Below are 14,168 nucleotides of genomic sequence, written 5' to 3'. Positions count from 1 at the left end.
CTTTTATAACCAACGTACAGATTTATACATTCTTATTAATTACGATCCCCTGTCCTTTAAGAGAGAGATATTCCACGGGCTTCTTCCACTCCCCCAGATGTTCACACACAGCTTATGACTTGGGCCCCATCCATCAAGATGAGTGGTCGGGACAGGAGAAGCAGTATGTTCGATCGTTGGGCACCAACACCGGCTTGGTTCGGGTCGCCGATGCACTTGTCTTGTTCCTTGCGAAGTTCGCTCCTCTGCAGTTCAGGTCATTCCTGCTACATTACTTCCTACAACGTACAACTCGCATCACAGATTATTTTTCCCCCAAGGTTAAATGTCCTTGAGTTAGCCCCTTCTTCTGCATCGTCCGACCCCCCAAGGTCGCCCTTCCAAGTCCACCACTCGGCACCGAAGCGTCGTCTCTCCTGGCCCTCCATTTTTCGTCACGCCACCTCTGCAGCACTCCACTCCCGTAAGCCGCTGACGGAGAAGAGCAAAGGCAGGCAAGCACAAGCACAGGTTTCACAGAGGCCACGCCGTCAGCACGGCATTCTAAGATGGCACGCGCAAAGCCGGAGTCGGTGCCGCCGGTGCCAGCACTGCAGCCCCGGACGGGTGCAAGAGCAGCCGCCCCGCCCCCCCCCAACTCGTGTGCCAAGGGCTCGGCCCCGGCCTCGGCGTGTCAGAGCCCCCCCTGTGAGGCGGTGGCCGTGTCACGGGGGCGGCAGGTAGCCGAGGGCACCCCTGCCCACGCTGGGGGCACGCGCAGACGGGCGGTGGTGACGTCACAGCGGCCACTGTGACCCGTCGCCGAGGCGCGGATGCCAGGCTGCTGGGCTCCGGCCGTGCATCAGTGCGACCTGGCGAGGTGAGGAGAGGGCAGGGGAGGAAGGGGCTTGCCCGGGGCTGGTGAGGCAGGAGGGGAGCCTCGCACCTCGGGCCTCTGGGGCCTGTGTGGCAAGCTCGCTGTGTCCCGCTGCTCCCTCAGGCTTGGCAGAGGAGCGTCCGGAGGAGAAACCCCAGCCAGAGCTGCTGAGGCGGAGGCTCTCCAAGCGCTCACCGTCGCTGTGCACCGGGTTCGCCATGAAGCGGCAGGAACCCGACTCGAGGGGGCAAGGTGAGAGCAACGTATCCCTCCCCGCAGCTCCCCGGGGCTGACAGAGGGGTCGTCGGGGCAGTCTGCCGGCGGCCAAGAGCAGGGCGAGGGGAAGGCAGGAGCTCCCCAACCGCCCTGGGGCAGGGTCCCTCCTGCGCTCCTGGGCAAGCGGAGCCCAGGCTGGGCTGTGGGCACCTGCTGGGGCACCTGTGCCTGCCGTGCCCCCTTCTTCTCCAGAGGCCCCAGCCCTGCCCTTCAGCCAGCTCGGCAGGGACAGAGCAGGGCCGTGGGGGCAGTCCCGCAGGGACACTTCCCCAGCCCCGCAGAGGTGCCCGCTCCCAGCAGCATTTGTTCTCTCCCCTCCAGCATGCATGCTGTGCCGCCGGGCAGAGGCTGATCCGGCTATCTGTGGCTGCAAAAGAGCGACGAAAGGGCTCTGTGCCCACACATACTGCCTGGTGAGTTCTCTCTCCCTCCAGCTTTCTGCCGGCGATGGTCCCTTCCTTGCTGACCTAATAACGAGCTCCCGGCCTTCTCTGCTCCGCAGTTTCTCGCCAGCGAGCTTTTTCCACGAGAGAGTGGGAACGCCTTTCTCGCTGAGGACACCAGACGGGCAATCCAGGCGGCAAGCCAGAAGGTGAGGACCTGGCAGGAGCAGGGAGCTTTGCGCCAGGAGGCGCTTGCGGGAGGGAGCTCCTCCTGGACCCCCAGAAAGAAATCCAAGCCCCTCCACCAGCTCTGGGACAAACGCCTGCTCCCAGCAGCTCCACAGAGGCTCTGGCACAGGCACAAGCCTCGTGCACCAGGCAGGTCTGCGGGCTGGGAGCCAGCAGTGCCCACAGCCTGCGCCCTGCCTGGAGCCGAGGGGTCGGCCATGCAGGCCCTGAGCTTGCCCCTGAGCGAGGCTGCTGTGCTCTTTCCAGCGATGCTTCGTTTGCGGCGAGATGGGCGCCGCCATCACCTGCGGGGAGAAGGGGTGTGACCGCAGCTTCCATCTCCCCTGCGCCTCACGGGGCGAATGCGTCACCCAGTACTTCGGGCTGTACAGGTAAGGGCTGCCAGCCCCCACGCAGGAGCCTCCTTGTCCTCAAGCCCTCAAGTCCCGTCAGCAGTGGACACCCAAGGGAGGAACCCACGGGGACGCTTCCCGGCAGCCTGCCGCAGCCAGGGCTGGGGCCAGAGCCCAGACAGGCTCTGGGGCTCCTTCACAGCTCCTCTGCCCTCCTCTCCATGGCGGGGGAAGGACCGGGCACTTCTCACCTCACCTCGCCCCTCCCTTCCATCTTGCCCCCAGGTCCTTCTGCTGGGAGCACCGCCCAGAGCAGGCCCTGAAGGCTAAGCCAGGGCAGAACAGCACCTGCATCGTCTGCCTGGGCCCCGTGGAGGACAAGAAGTCCTACCACACCATGGCGTGCCCAGCATGCCAACAGGCCTGGTTCCACCGGAGCTGCATCCAGAAGCAGGCGATCCACGCTGGCGTCTGCTTCTGCTGCTTGCATTGCCGAAACCAAGATCGGTTTGTGATGGAGATGCTCGCCATGGGGATTCGAATCTCCAAGAGGTCGTTCTTCCTCTTCCCAACTCGCAAGGCATCAGGCACGAGCGCGCAGTGCCAGGCCAGGGACGGCCCCCGCAGGCCTGTCCTGCTGTCCCCTGGCTCTTGTCCTCAGCTTCACGGAGGAGCTGGAAACTGGGGGGGGTGCGGGGGGGGGGGGCAGAAGAGCAGGGACAGCCTGGACCTGCCCGATGCTGGGGCCAGCAGGGGCTCAACACCTTTCCCTTCCTTCTCCAGCAGACAACCGTCATGGGAGAGCGGCCAGGCATTGGGACCGGTCTACCAGAGGCACAGACGCTGCAACGCCAGCAAGTGCCTTTGTCCGGGGGGCAGGGAGCAGGCAGAGGAAGAGGGGTAGGTTGCCAAAGCAGCCAGCTAGGGCTCTGCACGGGATCTCTGTCTCCACACGGGCTCGGGGGGGGAAGGACGACGAACAAGGGCTCTGCCGGGCAATTCCTTGCTTGCGTCACTGTCCTCACAACCAGCAACCCCTTTGCTTCCCCAGGCCCTGGCAAGTGCTCCTGTGCAGCTCCTGTGCTGCCAAAGGCACCCACCGACGCTGCCTCTACTCGAGCAACAGCGCGATCACCTGGGAGTGCGACTGCTGTGCTGGCCTGGGCACTGGTAAGAGGCAAAGCACCCGGGGGCCCCTGTGCTGCTATGGCCAGTGTCCCAGCTAGGCCTGGGAGCAGGGGCTTCGGGTGGGCTTTGGCTCCAGGAAGGCTGTGGGCACCACCATGGCCTCTCCTTCCCCACGGCCGGGTGGCCGTGCTGCTGACTTTCCTGCCTCCCCCTCACAGCCTCCCGTGACAACTCAGAGCTCGCCAGCCCCAGCGCCACCAGCCAGGCGGCATCGGGGCTGTCCCACAGCTCCCTGGGCTACGAGAGCAGCAGCAGGCCCAGCACCATCCAACAGGCGCCACTGCGGCCATCCTGCAGCTCCCCCGTGCCTGGAAGTAGCGGTTGCTCCAGCCACCCTGGGCCAGACCGGATCCGACACCGCTCACGGTTACATCAGCAGGCACAAAAAGCTTACAGCCGGCCTGGAAATCACCACAGGACCAGCCACGTGCCAGCCCCGAGTGCTGAAAGCAGTGCCTTGGGCACTGCCAGCCAGCTGGCATTGGGACCATCCAGCAGTTCCCCAGCACTGCAAAGCAGCGGCCCCAGCACTGACAGGGAGATGGCACTGGGACCATCCAGCAGTTCCCCAGCACTGCAAAGCAGCGGCCCCAGCACTGACAGGGAGATGGCACTGGGACCATCCTGCAGGTCCCCACCACTGCAAAGCAGCGGCCCCAGCACTGACAGGGAGATGGCACTGGGACCATCCTGCAGGTCCCCACCACTGCAAAGCAGCGGCCCCAGCACTGACAGGGAGATGGCACTGGGACCATCCAGCAGTTCCCCAGCACTGCAAAGCAGCGGCCCCAGCACTGACAGGCAGATGGGACTGGGACCATCCTGCAGGTCCCCAGCACTGCACAGCAGCGGCCCCAGCACTGACAGGGAGATGGCACTGGGACCATCCAGCAGTTCCCCAGCACTGCAAAGCAGCGGCCCCAGCACTGACAGGGAGATGGCACTGGGACCATCCTGCAGGTCCCCACCACTGCAAAGCAGCGGCCCCAGCACTGACAGGGAGATGGCACTGGGACCATCCTGCAGGTCCCCACCACTGCACAGCAGCAGCCCCAGCACTGACAGGGAGATGGCACTGGGACCATCCTGCAGGTCCCCACCACTGCAAAGCAGCGGCCCCAGCACTGACAGGCAGATGGGACTGGGACCATCCAGCAGTTCCCCAGCACTGCAAAGCAGCGGCCCCAGCACTGACAGGGAGATGGCACTGGGACCATCCTGCAGGTCCCCACCACTGCAAAGCAGAGGCCCCAGCACTGACAGTGAAATGGCACTGGGACCATCCTGCAGGTCCCCACCACTGCAAAGCAGCGGCCCCAGCAGCGACAGGCAGATGGCACTGGGCCTGTTGCAGGGTTCCCCAGTGCCTGCGAGAAGCAGCTGCTCCAGCCACCCTGGGCCGGACCGGATCCAATACCGCTCACGGTTAGAGCGGCGGGCGCAAAAACCTTACAGCTGGCCTGGAAATCACCGCAGGACCAGCCCCGTGCCAGCCCCGAGTGCTGAAAGCAGTGCCTTGGGCACTGCCAGCCAGCTGGCATTGGGACCATCCTGCAGGTCCCCAGCACTGCAAAGCAGCGGCCCCAGCAGCGACAGGCAGATGGCACTGGGCCTGTTGCAGGGCTCCCCAGTGCCTGCGAGAAGCAGCTGCTCCAGCCACCCTGGGCCCGACCGGATCCGATACCGCTCACGGTTAGAGCGGCGGGCGCAAAAACCTTACAGCCGGCCTGGAAATCACCGCAGGACAGGCCCCGTGCCAGCCCCGAGGGCTCAAAGCAGTGCCTTGGGCACTGCCAGCCAGCTGGCACTGGGACCATCCTGCAGGTCCCCAGCACTGCCAAGCAGCGGCCCCAGCAGCGACAGGCAGATGGCACTGGGCCTGTTCCAGGGCTCCCCAGTGCCTGCGAGAAGCAGCTGCTCCAGCCACCCTGGGCCAGACCGGATCCGATACCGCTCACGGTTAGAGCGGCGGGCGCAAAAACCTTACAGCCGGCCTGGAAGACGCTGCTGACCAGGCATGCGCCAGCCCCGAGTGCTGTCCCCTATCCCCCAGCACAATAAAGTTGGCTGCTCATCTCATCCAACACAGAAAGGGTCTTGTGATTGTACCACTCTCTGTGTCTCTAACGGTGTCTGTAATGGGACCTGTATCTGTAGCTGCACAAGGACTTGCAATGCTTTTTGCAAGTTGTGTTTTGTTGTCGTGGTTTACCCCCAGCCGGTAACTGAGCACCACGCAGCCACTCACTCACCTCCCTCATAGTGGCATGCAAGAGAGAACCAGAAGGGTAAAAGTGAAAAACCTCGTGGGCTGAGGTAAAGGCAGTTTAATAGGTAAAGCAAAAGCCACGCACGCAAGCAAAGCAAAACAAGGAATTCCTTCACCGCTTCCCATCGGCAGGCGGGTGTTCAGCCATCTCCAGGAAAGGAGGGCGCCGCTCTGTGTAACGGTTATGTGGGAAGACAATGCCATCCTTCTCCTGCCCCCCAGCTTTATAGGCTGATCGTGACGTCCTATGGTCTGGAATATCCCTGTGGTCAGTTGGGCTCAGCGGGGTGTTCTCACTTCGTTGTCCTGTAGAAGTTAAGCTATCGCTGCCCCGCAATAAATCCCGCAGTGGCTGCAAGTCTGTATTTGTAATACCACAATAAGGTCAAATCCACTGTAGGTCTCCGACAAGTTTTTGTATGTCATGTACGTTTCAAGTGCCCCGGTTGACCACACTGATCACGCTTTAAAGGGCCTTTGTGTGGACCGTGGTTTCTTTTTCCCTGTTGCACCATTGGTTGTAATGCTACAGCGAGTGCTGCAGCATGAGCTTCGGCATGTATTTTTGCTTTCTCTTGTTCTTGTAGTATAGTAGCCAAATCCTCGTTTGCATTATTTGAATCGGGGTGCATGCGAGGTATAATTTGTTCATGTTGAACAGTGGTATCTGGGGGCTGTTTTCTCGTAGGCGGATTTTTACTCGCTTCCTGATTCTACAGGGTTTCCTTTAAGCGTACGGTTAGGGAGGCTTGGGAACTGTCAGTTGGCCGATTAATATCGGCAGTCCCAGGGAGTGGAGCGGAAGTCAAGGGCACAGGAGCAGGCGGACAAGCTCCAAAAAGTCTCTCTCGCTGCATTATGTTTTCCTCCCCGCTTTTCCCCTTCGCTTGCGGTTGGCGAGAGAGCAGCAAAAGCAGACGCAGACGCTTTATGATCTGCTTTCATTTCTTGCAGAGTTGTCTTCATCAATTTCCACAAAGTTGCAAGACCTTTAACTTCTTTAGAACCGTCACTAATTTCATCCCATAGGGAGGTTCCGATAACTTCTGTGGTGGGTTGACCCTGGTTGGATGCCAGGTGCCCACCAAAGCCGCTCTGTCGCTCCCCCTCCTCAGCTGGACGGGGGGGAGAAAATATAATAAAAGGCTCGTGGCTCAAGATAAGGGCAGTTTAATAAAGTGATAGTAAAGGTCGCGCGCGAAAGCAAAGAAAAAACAAATAATGATATTCTCTACTTCCCATCAGCAGGCGATGCCTAGCCGCTTCTTGGGAAGCAGGGCTTCGGTACGAGTAGCGGTTGCTCCGGAAGACAAAATGCCCCCCTTCCGTCTCCACTTAGCTTTTATATCTGAGCTGACGTCACGTGGTATGGAATATCTGTTTGGTTAGTTTAGGCCAGCTGTCCTGGTTATGTCCCCTCCCAAGATCTTGCCCTGCCCCAGCCTGCCATTGAGGGGAGGGCAAAAATGTTGGAGAGCCAGCCTTGATGCTGTGCCAGCACTGCTCAGCAGTAGCCAAAACGCTGGTGTGCTATCAACACCTTTCTAGCTACTGATGCAGAGCACAGCGCTGTGAGGGCTGCTATGGGGAGCGTTAACTCCATCTCAGCCAGACCCAATACAATCTCCACCCCTTATTCCATACCATTTGCGTCCTGCTCAGGTCCCACATAATTGAATACGGACATCTTCTAACCCTACTATTGTATTTAATTCTCATTACTGCAATCCTTTCTTACCAACATGTACAACTGAAACTACATACTTAAACCACTTTTATAACCAACGTACAGATTTATACATTCTTATTAATTACGATCCCCTGTCCTTTAAGAGAGAGATATTCCACGGGCTTCTTCCACTCCCCCAGATGTTCACACACAGCTTATGACTTGGGCCCCATCCATCAAGATGAGTGGTCGGGACAGGAGAAGCAGTATGTTCGATCGTTGGGCACCAACACCGGCTTGGTTCGGGTCGCCGATGCACTTGTCTTGTTCCTTGCGAAGTTCGCTCCTCTGCAGTTCAGGTCATTCCTGCTACATTACTTCCTACAACGTACAACTCGCATCACAGATTATTTTTCCCCCAAGGTTAAATGTCCTTGAGTTAGCCCCTTCTTCTGCATCGTCCGACCCCCCAAGGTCGCCCTTCCAAGTCCACCACTCGGCACCGAAGCGTCGTCTCTCCTGGCCCTCCATTTTTCGTCACGCCACCTCTGCAGCACTCCACTCCCGTAAGCCGCTGACGGAGAAGAGCAAAGGCAGGCAAGCACAAGCACAGGTTTCACAGAGGCCACGCCGTCAGCACGGCATTCTAAGATGGCACGCGCAAAGCCGGAGTCGGTGCCGCCGGTGCCAGCACTGCAGCCCCGGACGGGTGCAAGAGCAGCCGCCCCGCCCCCCCCCAACTCGTGTGCCAAGGGCTCGGCCCCGGCCTCGGCGTGTCAGAGCCCCCCCTGTGAGGCGGTGGCCGTGTCACGGGGGCGGCAGGTAGCCGAGGGCACCCCTGCCCACGCTGGGGGCACGCGCAGACGGGCGGTGGTGACGTCACAGCGGCCACTGTGACCCGTCGCCGAGGCGCGGATGCCAGGCTGCTGGGCTCCGGCCGTGCATCAGTGCGACCTGGCGAGGTGAGGAGAGGGCAGGGGAGGAAGGGGCTTGCCCGGGGCTGGTGAGGCAGGAGGGGAGCCTCGCACCTCGGGCCTCTGGGGCCTGTGTGGCAAGCTCGCTGTGTCCCGCTGCTCCCTCAGGCTTGGCAGAGGAGCGTCCGGAGGAGAAACCCCAGCCAGAGCTGCTGAGGCGGAGGCTCTCCAAGCGCTCACCGTCGCTGTGCACCGGGTTCGCCATGAAGCGGCAGGAACCCGACTCGAGGGGGCAAGGTGAGAGCAACGTATCCCTCCCCGCAGCTCCCCGGGGCTGACAGAGGGGTCGTCGGGGCAGTCTGCCGGCGGCCAAGAGCAGGGCGAGGGGAAGGCAGGAGCTCCCCAACCGCCCTGGGGCAGGGTCCCTCCTGCGCTCCTGGGCAAGCGGAGCCCAGGCTGGGCTGTGGGCACCTGCTGGGGCACCTGTGCCTGCCGTGCCCCCTTCTTCTCCAGAGGCCCCAGCCCTGCCCTTCAGCCAGCTCGGCAGGGACAGAGCAGGGCCGTGGGGGCAATCCCGCAGGGACACTTCCCCAGCCCCGCAGAGGTGCCCGCTCCCAGCAGCATTTGTTCTCTCCCCTCCAGCATGCATGCTGTGCCGCCGGGCAGAGGCTGATCCGGCTATCTGTGGCTGCAAAAGAGCGACGAAAGGGCTCTGTGCCCACACATACTGCCTGGTGAGTTCTCTCTCCCTCCAGCTTTCTGCCGGCGATGGTCCCTTCCTTGCTGACCTAATAACGAGCTCCCGGCCTTCTCTGCTCCGCAGTTTCTCGCCAGCGAGCTTTTTCCACGAGAGAGTGGGAACGCCTTTCTCGCTGAGGACACCAGACGGGCAATCCAGGCGGCAAGCCAGAAGGTGAGGACCTGGCAGGAGCAGGGAGCTTTGCGCCAGGAGGCGCTTGCGGGAGGGAGCTCCTCCTGGACCCCCAGAAAGAAATCCAAGCCCCTCCACCAGCTCTGGGACAAACGCCTGCTCCCAGCAGCTCCACAGAGGCTCTGGCACAGGCACAAGCCTCGTGCACCAGGCAGGTCTGCGGGCTGGGAGCCAGCAGTGCCCACAGCCTGCGCCCTGCCTGGAGCCGAGGGGTCGGCCATGCAGGCCCTGAGCTTGCCCCTGAGCGAGGCTGCTGTGCTCTTTCCAGCGATGCTTCGTTTGCGGCGAGATGGGCGCCGCCATCACCTGCGGGGAGAAGGGGTGTGACCGCAGCTTCCATCTCCCCTGCGCCTCACGGGGCGAATGCGTCACCCAGTTCTTCGGGCTGTACAGGTAAGGGCTGCCAGCCCCCACGCAGGAGCCTCCTTGTCCTCAAGCCCTCAAGTCCCGTCAGCAGTGGACACCCAAGGGAGGAACCCACGGGGACGCTTCCCGGCAGCCTGCCGCAGCCAGGGCCGGGGCCAGAGCCCAGACAGGCTCTGGGGCTCCTTCACAGCTCCTCTGCCCTCCTCTCCATGGCGGGGGAAGGACCGGGCACTTCTCACCTCACCTCGCCCCTCCCTTCCATCTTGCCCCCAGGTCCTTCTGCTGGGAGCACCGCCCAGAGCAGGCCCTGAAGGCTAAGCCAGGGCAGAACAGCACCTGCATCGTCTGCCTGGGCCCCGTGGAGGACAAGAAGTCCTACCACACCATGGCGTGCCCAGCATGCCAACAGGCCTGGTTCCACCGGAGCTGCATCCAGAAGCAGGCGATCCACGCTGGCGTCTGCTTCTGCTGCTTGCATTGCCGAAACCAAGATCGGTTTGTGATGGAGATGCTCGCCATGGGGATTCGAATCTCCAAGAGGTCGTTCTTCCTCTTCCCAACTCGCAAGGCATCAGGCACGAGCGCGCAGTGCCAGGCCAGGGACGGCCCCCGCAGGCCTGTCCTGCTGTCCCCTGGCTCTTGTCCTCAGCTTCACGGAGGAGCTGGAAACTGGGGGGGGTGCGGGGGGGGGGGCAGAAGAGCAGGGACAGCCTGGACCTGCCCGATGCTGGGGCCAGCAGGGGCTCAACACCTTTCCCTTCCTTCTCCAGCAGACAACCGTCATGGGAGAGCGGCCAGGCATTGGGACCGGTCTACCAGAGGCACAGACGCTGCAACGCCAGAAAGTGCCTTTGTCCGGGGGGCAGGGAGCAGGCAGAGGAAGAGGGGTAGGTTGCCAAAGCAGCCAGCTAGGGCTCTGCACGGGATCTCTGTCTCCACACGGGCTCGGGGGGGGAAGGACGACGAACAAGGGCTCTGCCGGGCAATTCCTTGCTTGCGTCACTTTGTCCTCACAACCAGCAACCCCTTCGCTTCCCCAGGCCCTGGCAAGTGCTCCTGTGCAGCTCCTGTGCTGCCAAAGGCACCCACCGACGCTGCCTCTACTCGAGCAACAGCGCGATCACCTGGGAGTGCGACTGCTGTGCTGGCCTGGGCACTGGTAAGAGGCAAAGCACCCGGGGGCCCCTGTGCTGCTATGGCCAGTGTCCCAGCTAGGCCTGGGAGCAGGGGCTTCGGGTGGGCTTTGGCTCCAGGAAGGCTGTGGGCACCACCATGGCCTCTCCTTCCCCACGGCCGGGTGGCCGTGCTGCTGACTTTCCTGCCTCCCCCTCACAGCCTCCCGTGACAACTCAGAGCTCGCCAGCCCCAGCGCCACCAGCCAGGCGGCATCGGGGCTGTCCCACAGCTCCCTGGGCTACGAGAGCAGCAGCAGGCCCAGCACCATCCAACAGGCGCCACTGCGGCCATCCTGCAGCTCCCCCGTGCCTGGAAGTAGCGGTTGCTCCAGCCACCCTGGGCCAGACCGGATCCGACACCGCTCACGGTTACATCAGCAGGCACAAAAAGCTTACAGCCGGCCTGGAAATCACCACAGGACCAGCCACGTGCCAGCCCCGAGTGCTGAAAGCAATGCCTTGGGCACTGACAGCCAGCTGGCATTGGGACCATCCAGCAGTTCCCCAGCACTGCAAAGCAGCGGCCCCAGCACTGACAGGGAGATGGCACTGGGACCATCCTGCAGTTCCCCAGCACTGCAAAGCAGCGGCCCCAGCACTGACAGGGAGATGGCACTGGGAGCATCCTGCAGGTCCCCACCACTGCACAGCAGCGGCCCCAGCACTGACAGGGAGATGGCACTGGGACCATCCAGCAGTTCCCCAGCACTGCAAAGCAGCGGCCCCAGCAGTGACAGGCAGATGGGACTGGGACCACCCTGCAGGTCCCCAGCACTGGAAAGCAGAGGCCCCAGCACTGACAGGGAGATGGCACTGGGACCATCCAGCAGTTCCCCAGCACTGCAAAGCAGCGGCCCCAGCACTGACAGGGAGATGGCACTGGGACCATCCAGCAGTTCCCCACCACTGCAAAGCAGCGGCCCCAGCAGTGACAGGCAGATGGGACTGGGACCATCCTGCAGGTCCCCAGCACTGGAAAGCAGAGGCCCCAGCACTGACAGTCAAATGGCATTGGGACCATCCAGCAGTTCCCTACCACTGCAAAGCAGCGGCCCCAGCACTGACAGGGAGATGGCACTGGGACCGTCCTGCAGGTCCCCACCACTGCAAAGCAGCGGCCCCAGCAGCGACAGGCAGATGGCACTGGGCCTGTTCCAGGGCTCCCCAGTGCCTGCGAGAAGCAGCTGCTCCAGCCACCCTGGGCCGGACCGGATCCAATACCGCTCACGGTTGGAGCGGCGGGCGCAAAAACCTTACAGCTGGCCTGGAAATCACCGCAGGACCAGCCCCGTGCCAGCCCCGAGTGCTGAAAGCAGTGCCTTGGGCACTGCCAGCCAGCTGGCTTTGGGACCATCCTGCAGGTCCCCAGCACTGCAAAGCAGCGGCCCCAGCAGCGACAGGCAGATGGCACTGGGCCTGTTCCAGGGCTCCCCAGTGCCTGCGAGAAGCAGCTGCTCCAGCCACCCTGGGCCCGACCGGATCCGATACCGCTCACGGTTAGAGCGGCGGGCGCAAAAACCTTACAGCCGGCCTGGAAATCACCGCAGGACAGGCCCCGTGCCAGCCCCGAGGGCTCAAAGCAGTGCCTTGGGCACTGCCAGCCAGCTGGCATTGGGACCATCCTGCAGGTCCCCAGCACTGCCAAGCAGCGGCCCCAGCACTGACAGGCAGATGGCACTGGGCCTGTTCCAGGGCTCCCCAGTGCCTGCGAGAAGCAGCTGCTCCAGCCACCCTGGGCCAGACCGGATCCGATACCGCTCACGGTTAGAGCGGCGGGCGCAAAAACCCTACAGCCGGCCTGGAAGACGCTGCTGACCAGGCATGCGCCAGCCCCGAGTGCTGTCCCCTATCCCCCAGCACAATAAAGTTGGCTGCTCATCTCATCCAACACAGAAAGGGTCTTGTGATTGTACCACTCTCTGTGTCTCTAACGGTGTCTGTAATGGGACCTGTATCTGTAGCTGCACAAGGACTTGCAATGCTTTTTGCAAGTTGTGTTTTGTTGTCGTGGTTTACCCCCAGCCGGTAACTGAGCACCACGCAGCCACTCACTCACCTCCCTCATAGTGGCATGCAAGAGAGAACCAGAAGGGTAAAAGTGAGAAACCTCGTGGGCTGAGGTAAAGGCAGTTTAATAGGTAAAGCAAAAGCCACGCACGCAAGCAAAGCAAAACAAGGAATTCCTTCACCGCTTCCCATCGGCAGGCGGGTGTTCAGCCATCTCCAGGAAAGGAGGGCTCCGCTCTGTGTAACGGTTATGTGGGAAGACAATGCCATCCTTCTCCTGCCCCCCAGCTTTATAGGCTGATCGTGACGTCCTATGGTCTGGAATATCCCTGTGGTCAGTTGGGCTCAGCGGGGTGTTCTCACTTCGTTGTCCTGTAGAAGTTAAGCTATCGCTGCCCCGCAATAAATCCCGCAGTGGCTGCAAGTCTGTATTTGTAATACCACAATAAGGTCAAATCCACTGTAGGTCTCCGACAAGTTTTTGTATGTCATGTACGTTTCAAGTGCCCCGGTTGACCACACTGATCACGCTTTAAAGGGCCTTTGTGTGGACCGTGGTTTCTTTTTCCCTGTTGCACCATTGGTTGTAATGCTACAGCGAGTGCTGCAGCATGAGCTTCGGCATGTATTTTTGCTTTCTCTTGTTCTTGTAGTATAGTAGCCAAATCCTCGTTTGCATTATTTGAATCGGGGTGCATGCGAGGTATAATTTGTTCATGTTGAACAGTGGTATCTGGGGGCTGTTTTCTCGTAGGCGGATTTTTACTCGCTTCCTGATTCTACAGGGTTTCCTTTAAGCGTACGGTTAGGGAGGCTTGGGAACTGTCAGTTGGCCAATTAATATCGGCAGTCCCAGGGAGTGGAGCGGAAGTCAAGGGCACAGGAGCAGGCGGACAAGCTCCAAAAAGTCTCTCTCGCTGCATTATGTTTTCCTCCCCGCTTTTCCCCTTCGCTTGCGGTTGGCGAGAGAGCAGCAAAAGCAGACGCAGACGCTTTATGATCTGCTTTCATTTCTTGCAGAGTTGTCTTCATCAATTTCCACAAAGTTGCAAGACCTTTAACTTCTTTAGAACCGTCACTAATTTCATCCCATAGGGAGGTTCCGATAACTTCTGTGGTGGGTTGACCCTGGTTGGATGCCAGGTGCCCACCAAAGCCGCTCTGTCGCTCCCCCTCCTCAGCTGGACGGGGGGGAGAAAATATAATAAAAGGCTCGTGGCTCAAGATAAGGGCAGTTTAATAAAGTGATAGTAAAGGTCGCGCGCGAAAGCAAAGAAAAAACAAATAATGATATTCTCTACTTCCCATCAGCAGGCGATGCCTAGCCGCTTCTTGGGAAGCAGGGCTTCGGTACGAGTAGCGGTTGCTCCGGAAGACAAAATGCCCCCCTTCCGTCTCCACTTAGCTTTTATATCTGAGCTGACGTCACGTGGTATGGAATATCTGTTTGGTTAGTTTAGGCCAGCTGTCCTGGTTATGTCCCCTCCCAAGATCTTGCCCTGCCCCAGCCTGCCATTGAGGGGAGGGCAAAAATGTTGGAGAGCCAGCCTTGA

At 60.9% G+C, this 14,168-nt stretch overlaps 2 protein-coding genes across 2 annotated transcripts; both read left to right on the top strand.

The window, feature by feature from the left end:
• The first annotated feature begins 812 nt into the window (after positions 1-812).
• On the top strand, positions 813-3,437 carry LOC126038394 (PHD finger protein 7-like). Its single transcript, XM_049800108.1, has 7 exons — positions 813-859; positions 980-1,108; positions 1,635-1,724; positions 1,992-2,135; positions 2,382-2,648; positions 2,883-2,996; positions 3,148-3,437. The coding sequence occupies exons 1-7, from the start codon at positions 813-815 to the stop codon at positions 3,320-3,322; spliced, it is 966 nt and encodes a 321-aa protein (XP_049656065.1). The 3' UTR covers positions 3,323-3,437.
• A 4,700-nt stretch (positions 3,438-8,137) lies between these two features.
• LOC126038393 (PHD finger protein 7-like) lies at positions 8,138-10,738 on the top strand. The gene is made up of 7 exons (XM_049800107.1): positions 8,138-8,184; positions 8,305-8,433; positions 8,960-9,049; positions 9,317-9,460; positions 9,707-9,973; positions 10,207-10,320; positions 10,474-10,738. Exons 1-7 carry the CDS (start codon positions 8,138-8,140, stop codon positions 10,646-10,648), a joined length of 966 nt encoding a protein of 321 aa, XP_049656064.1. The 3' UTR covers positions 10,649-10,738.
• The last annotated feature ends 3,430 nt before the right edge of the window (positions 10,739-14,168 follow it).

Source organism: Accipiter gentilis, chromosome 5 (genome assembly GCF_929443795.1).
Source record: "Accipiter gentilis chromosome 5, bAccGen1.1, whole genome shotgun sequence".
In the NCBI taxonomy this organism is placed as follows: domain Eukaryota; kingdom Metazoa; phylum Chordata; class Aves; order Accipitriformes; family Accipitridae; genus Astur; species Astur gentilis.
The sequence above is the reverse complement of the archived record's forward strand: the minus strand, read 5'-3'. Positions and strand labels throughout refer to the sequence as shown.

What these genes read in the sequence shown, in the direction of transcription:
- LOC126038394 (XM_049800108.1), top strand. Translation starts at nt 813, where the DNA reads ATGCCAGGCTGCTGGGCTCCGGCCGTGCATCAGTGCGACCTGGCGAG. An exon ending in ACCCGACTCGAGGGGGCAAG is followed by an intron (nt 1,109 to 1,634) that starts GTGAGAGCAACG and finishes TCTGCTCCGCAG; the next exon opens with TTTCTCGCCAGCGAGCTTTT. An exon ending in GGGATTCGAATCTCCAAGAG is followed by an intron (nt 2,649 to 2,882) that starts GTCGTTCTTCCT and finishes CTTCTCCAGCAG; the next exon opens with ACAACCGTCATGGGAGAGCG.
- LOC126038393 (XM_049800107.1), top strand. Translation starts at nt 8,138, where the DNA reads ATGCCAGGCTGCTGGGCTCCGGCCGTGCATCAGTGCGACCTGGCGAG. An exon ending in CATCAGTGCGACCTGGCGAG is followed by an intron (nt 8,185 to 8,304) that starts GTGAGGAGAGGG and finishes CTGCTCCCTCAG; the next exon opens with GCTTGGCAGAGGAGCGTCCG. An exon ending in GAGCAGGCAGAGGAAGAGGG is followed by an intron (nt 10,321 to 10,473) that starts GTAGGTTGCCAA and finishes TCGCTTCCCCAG; the next exon opens with GCCCTGGCAAGTGCTCCTGT.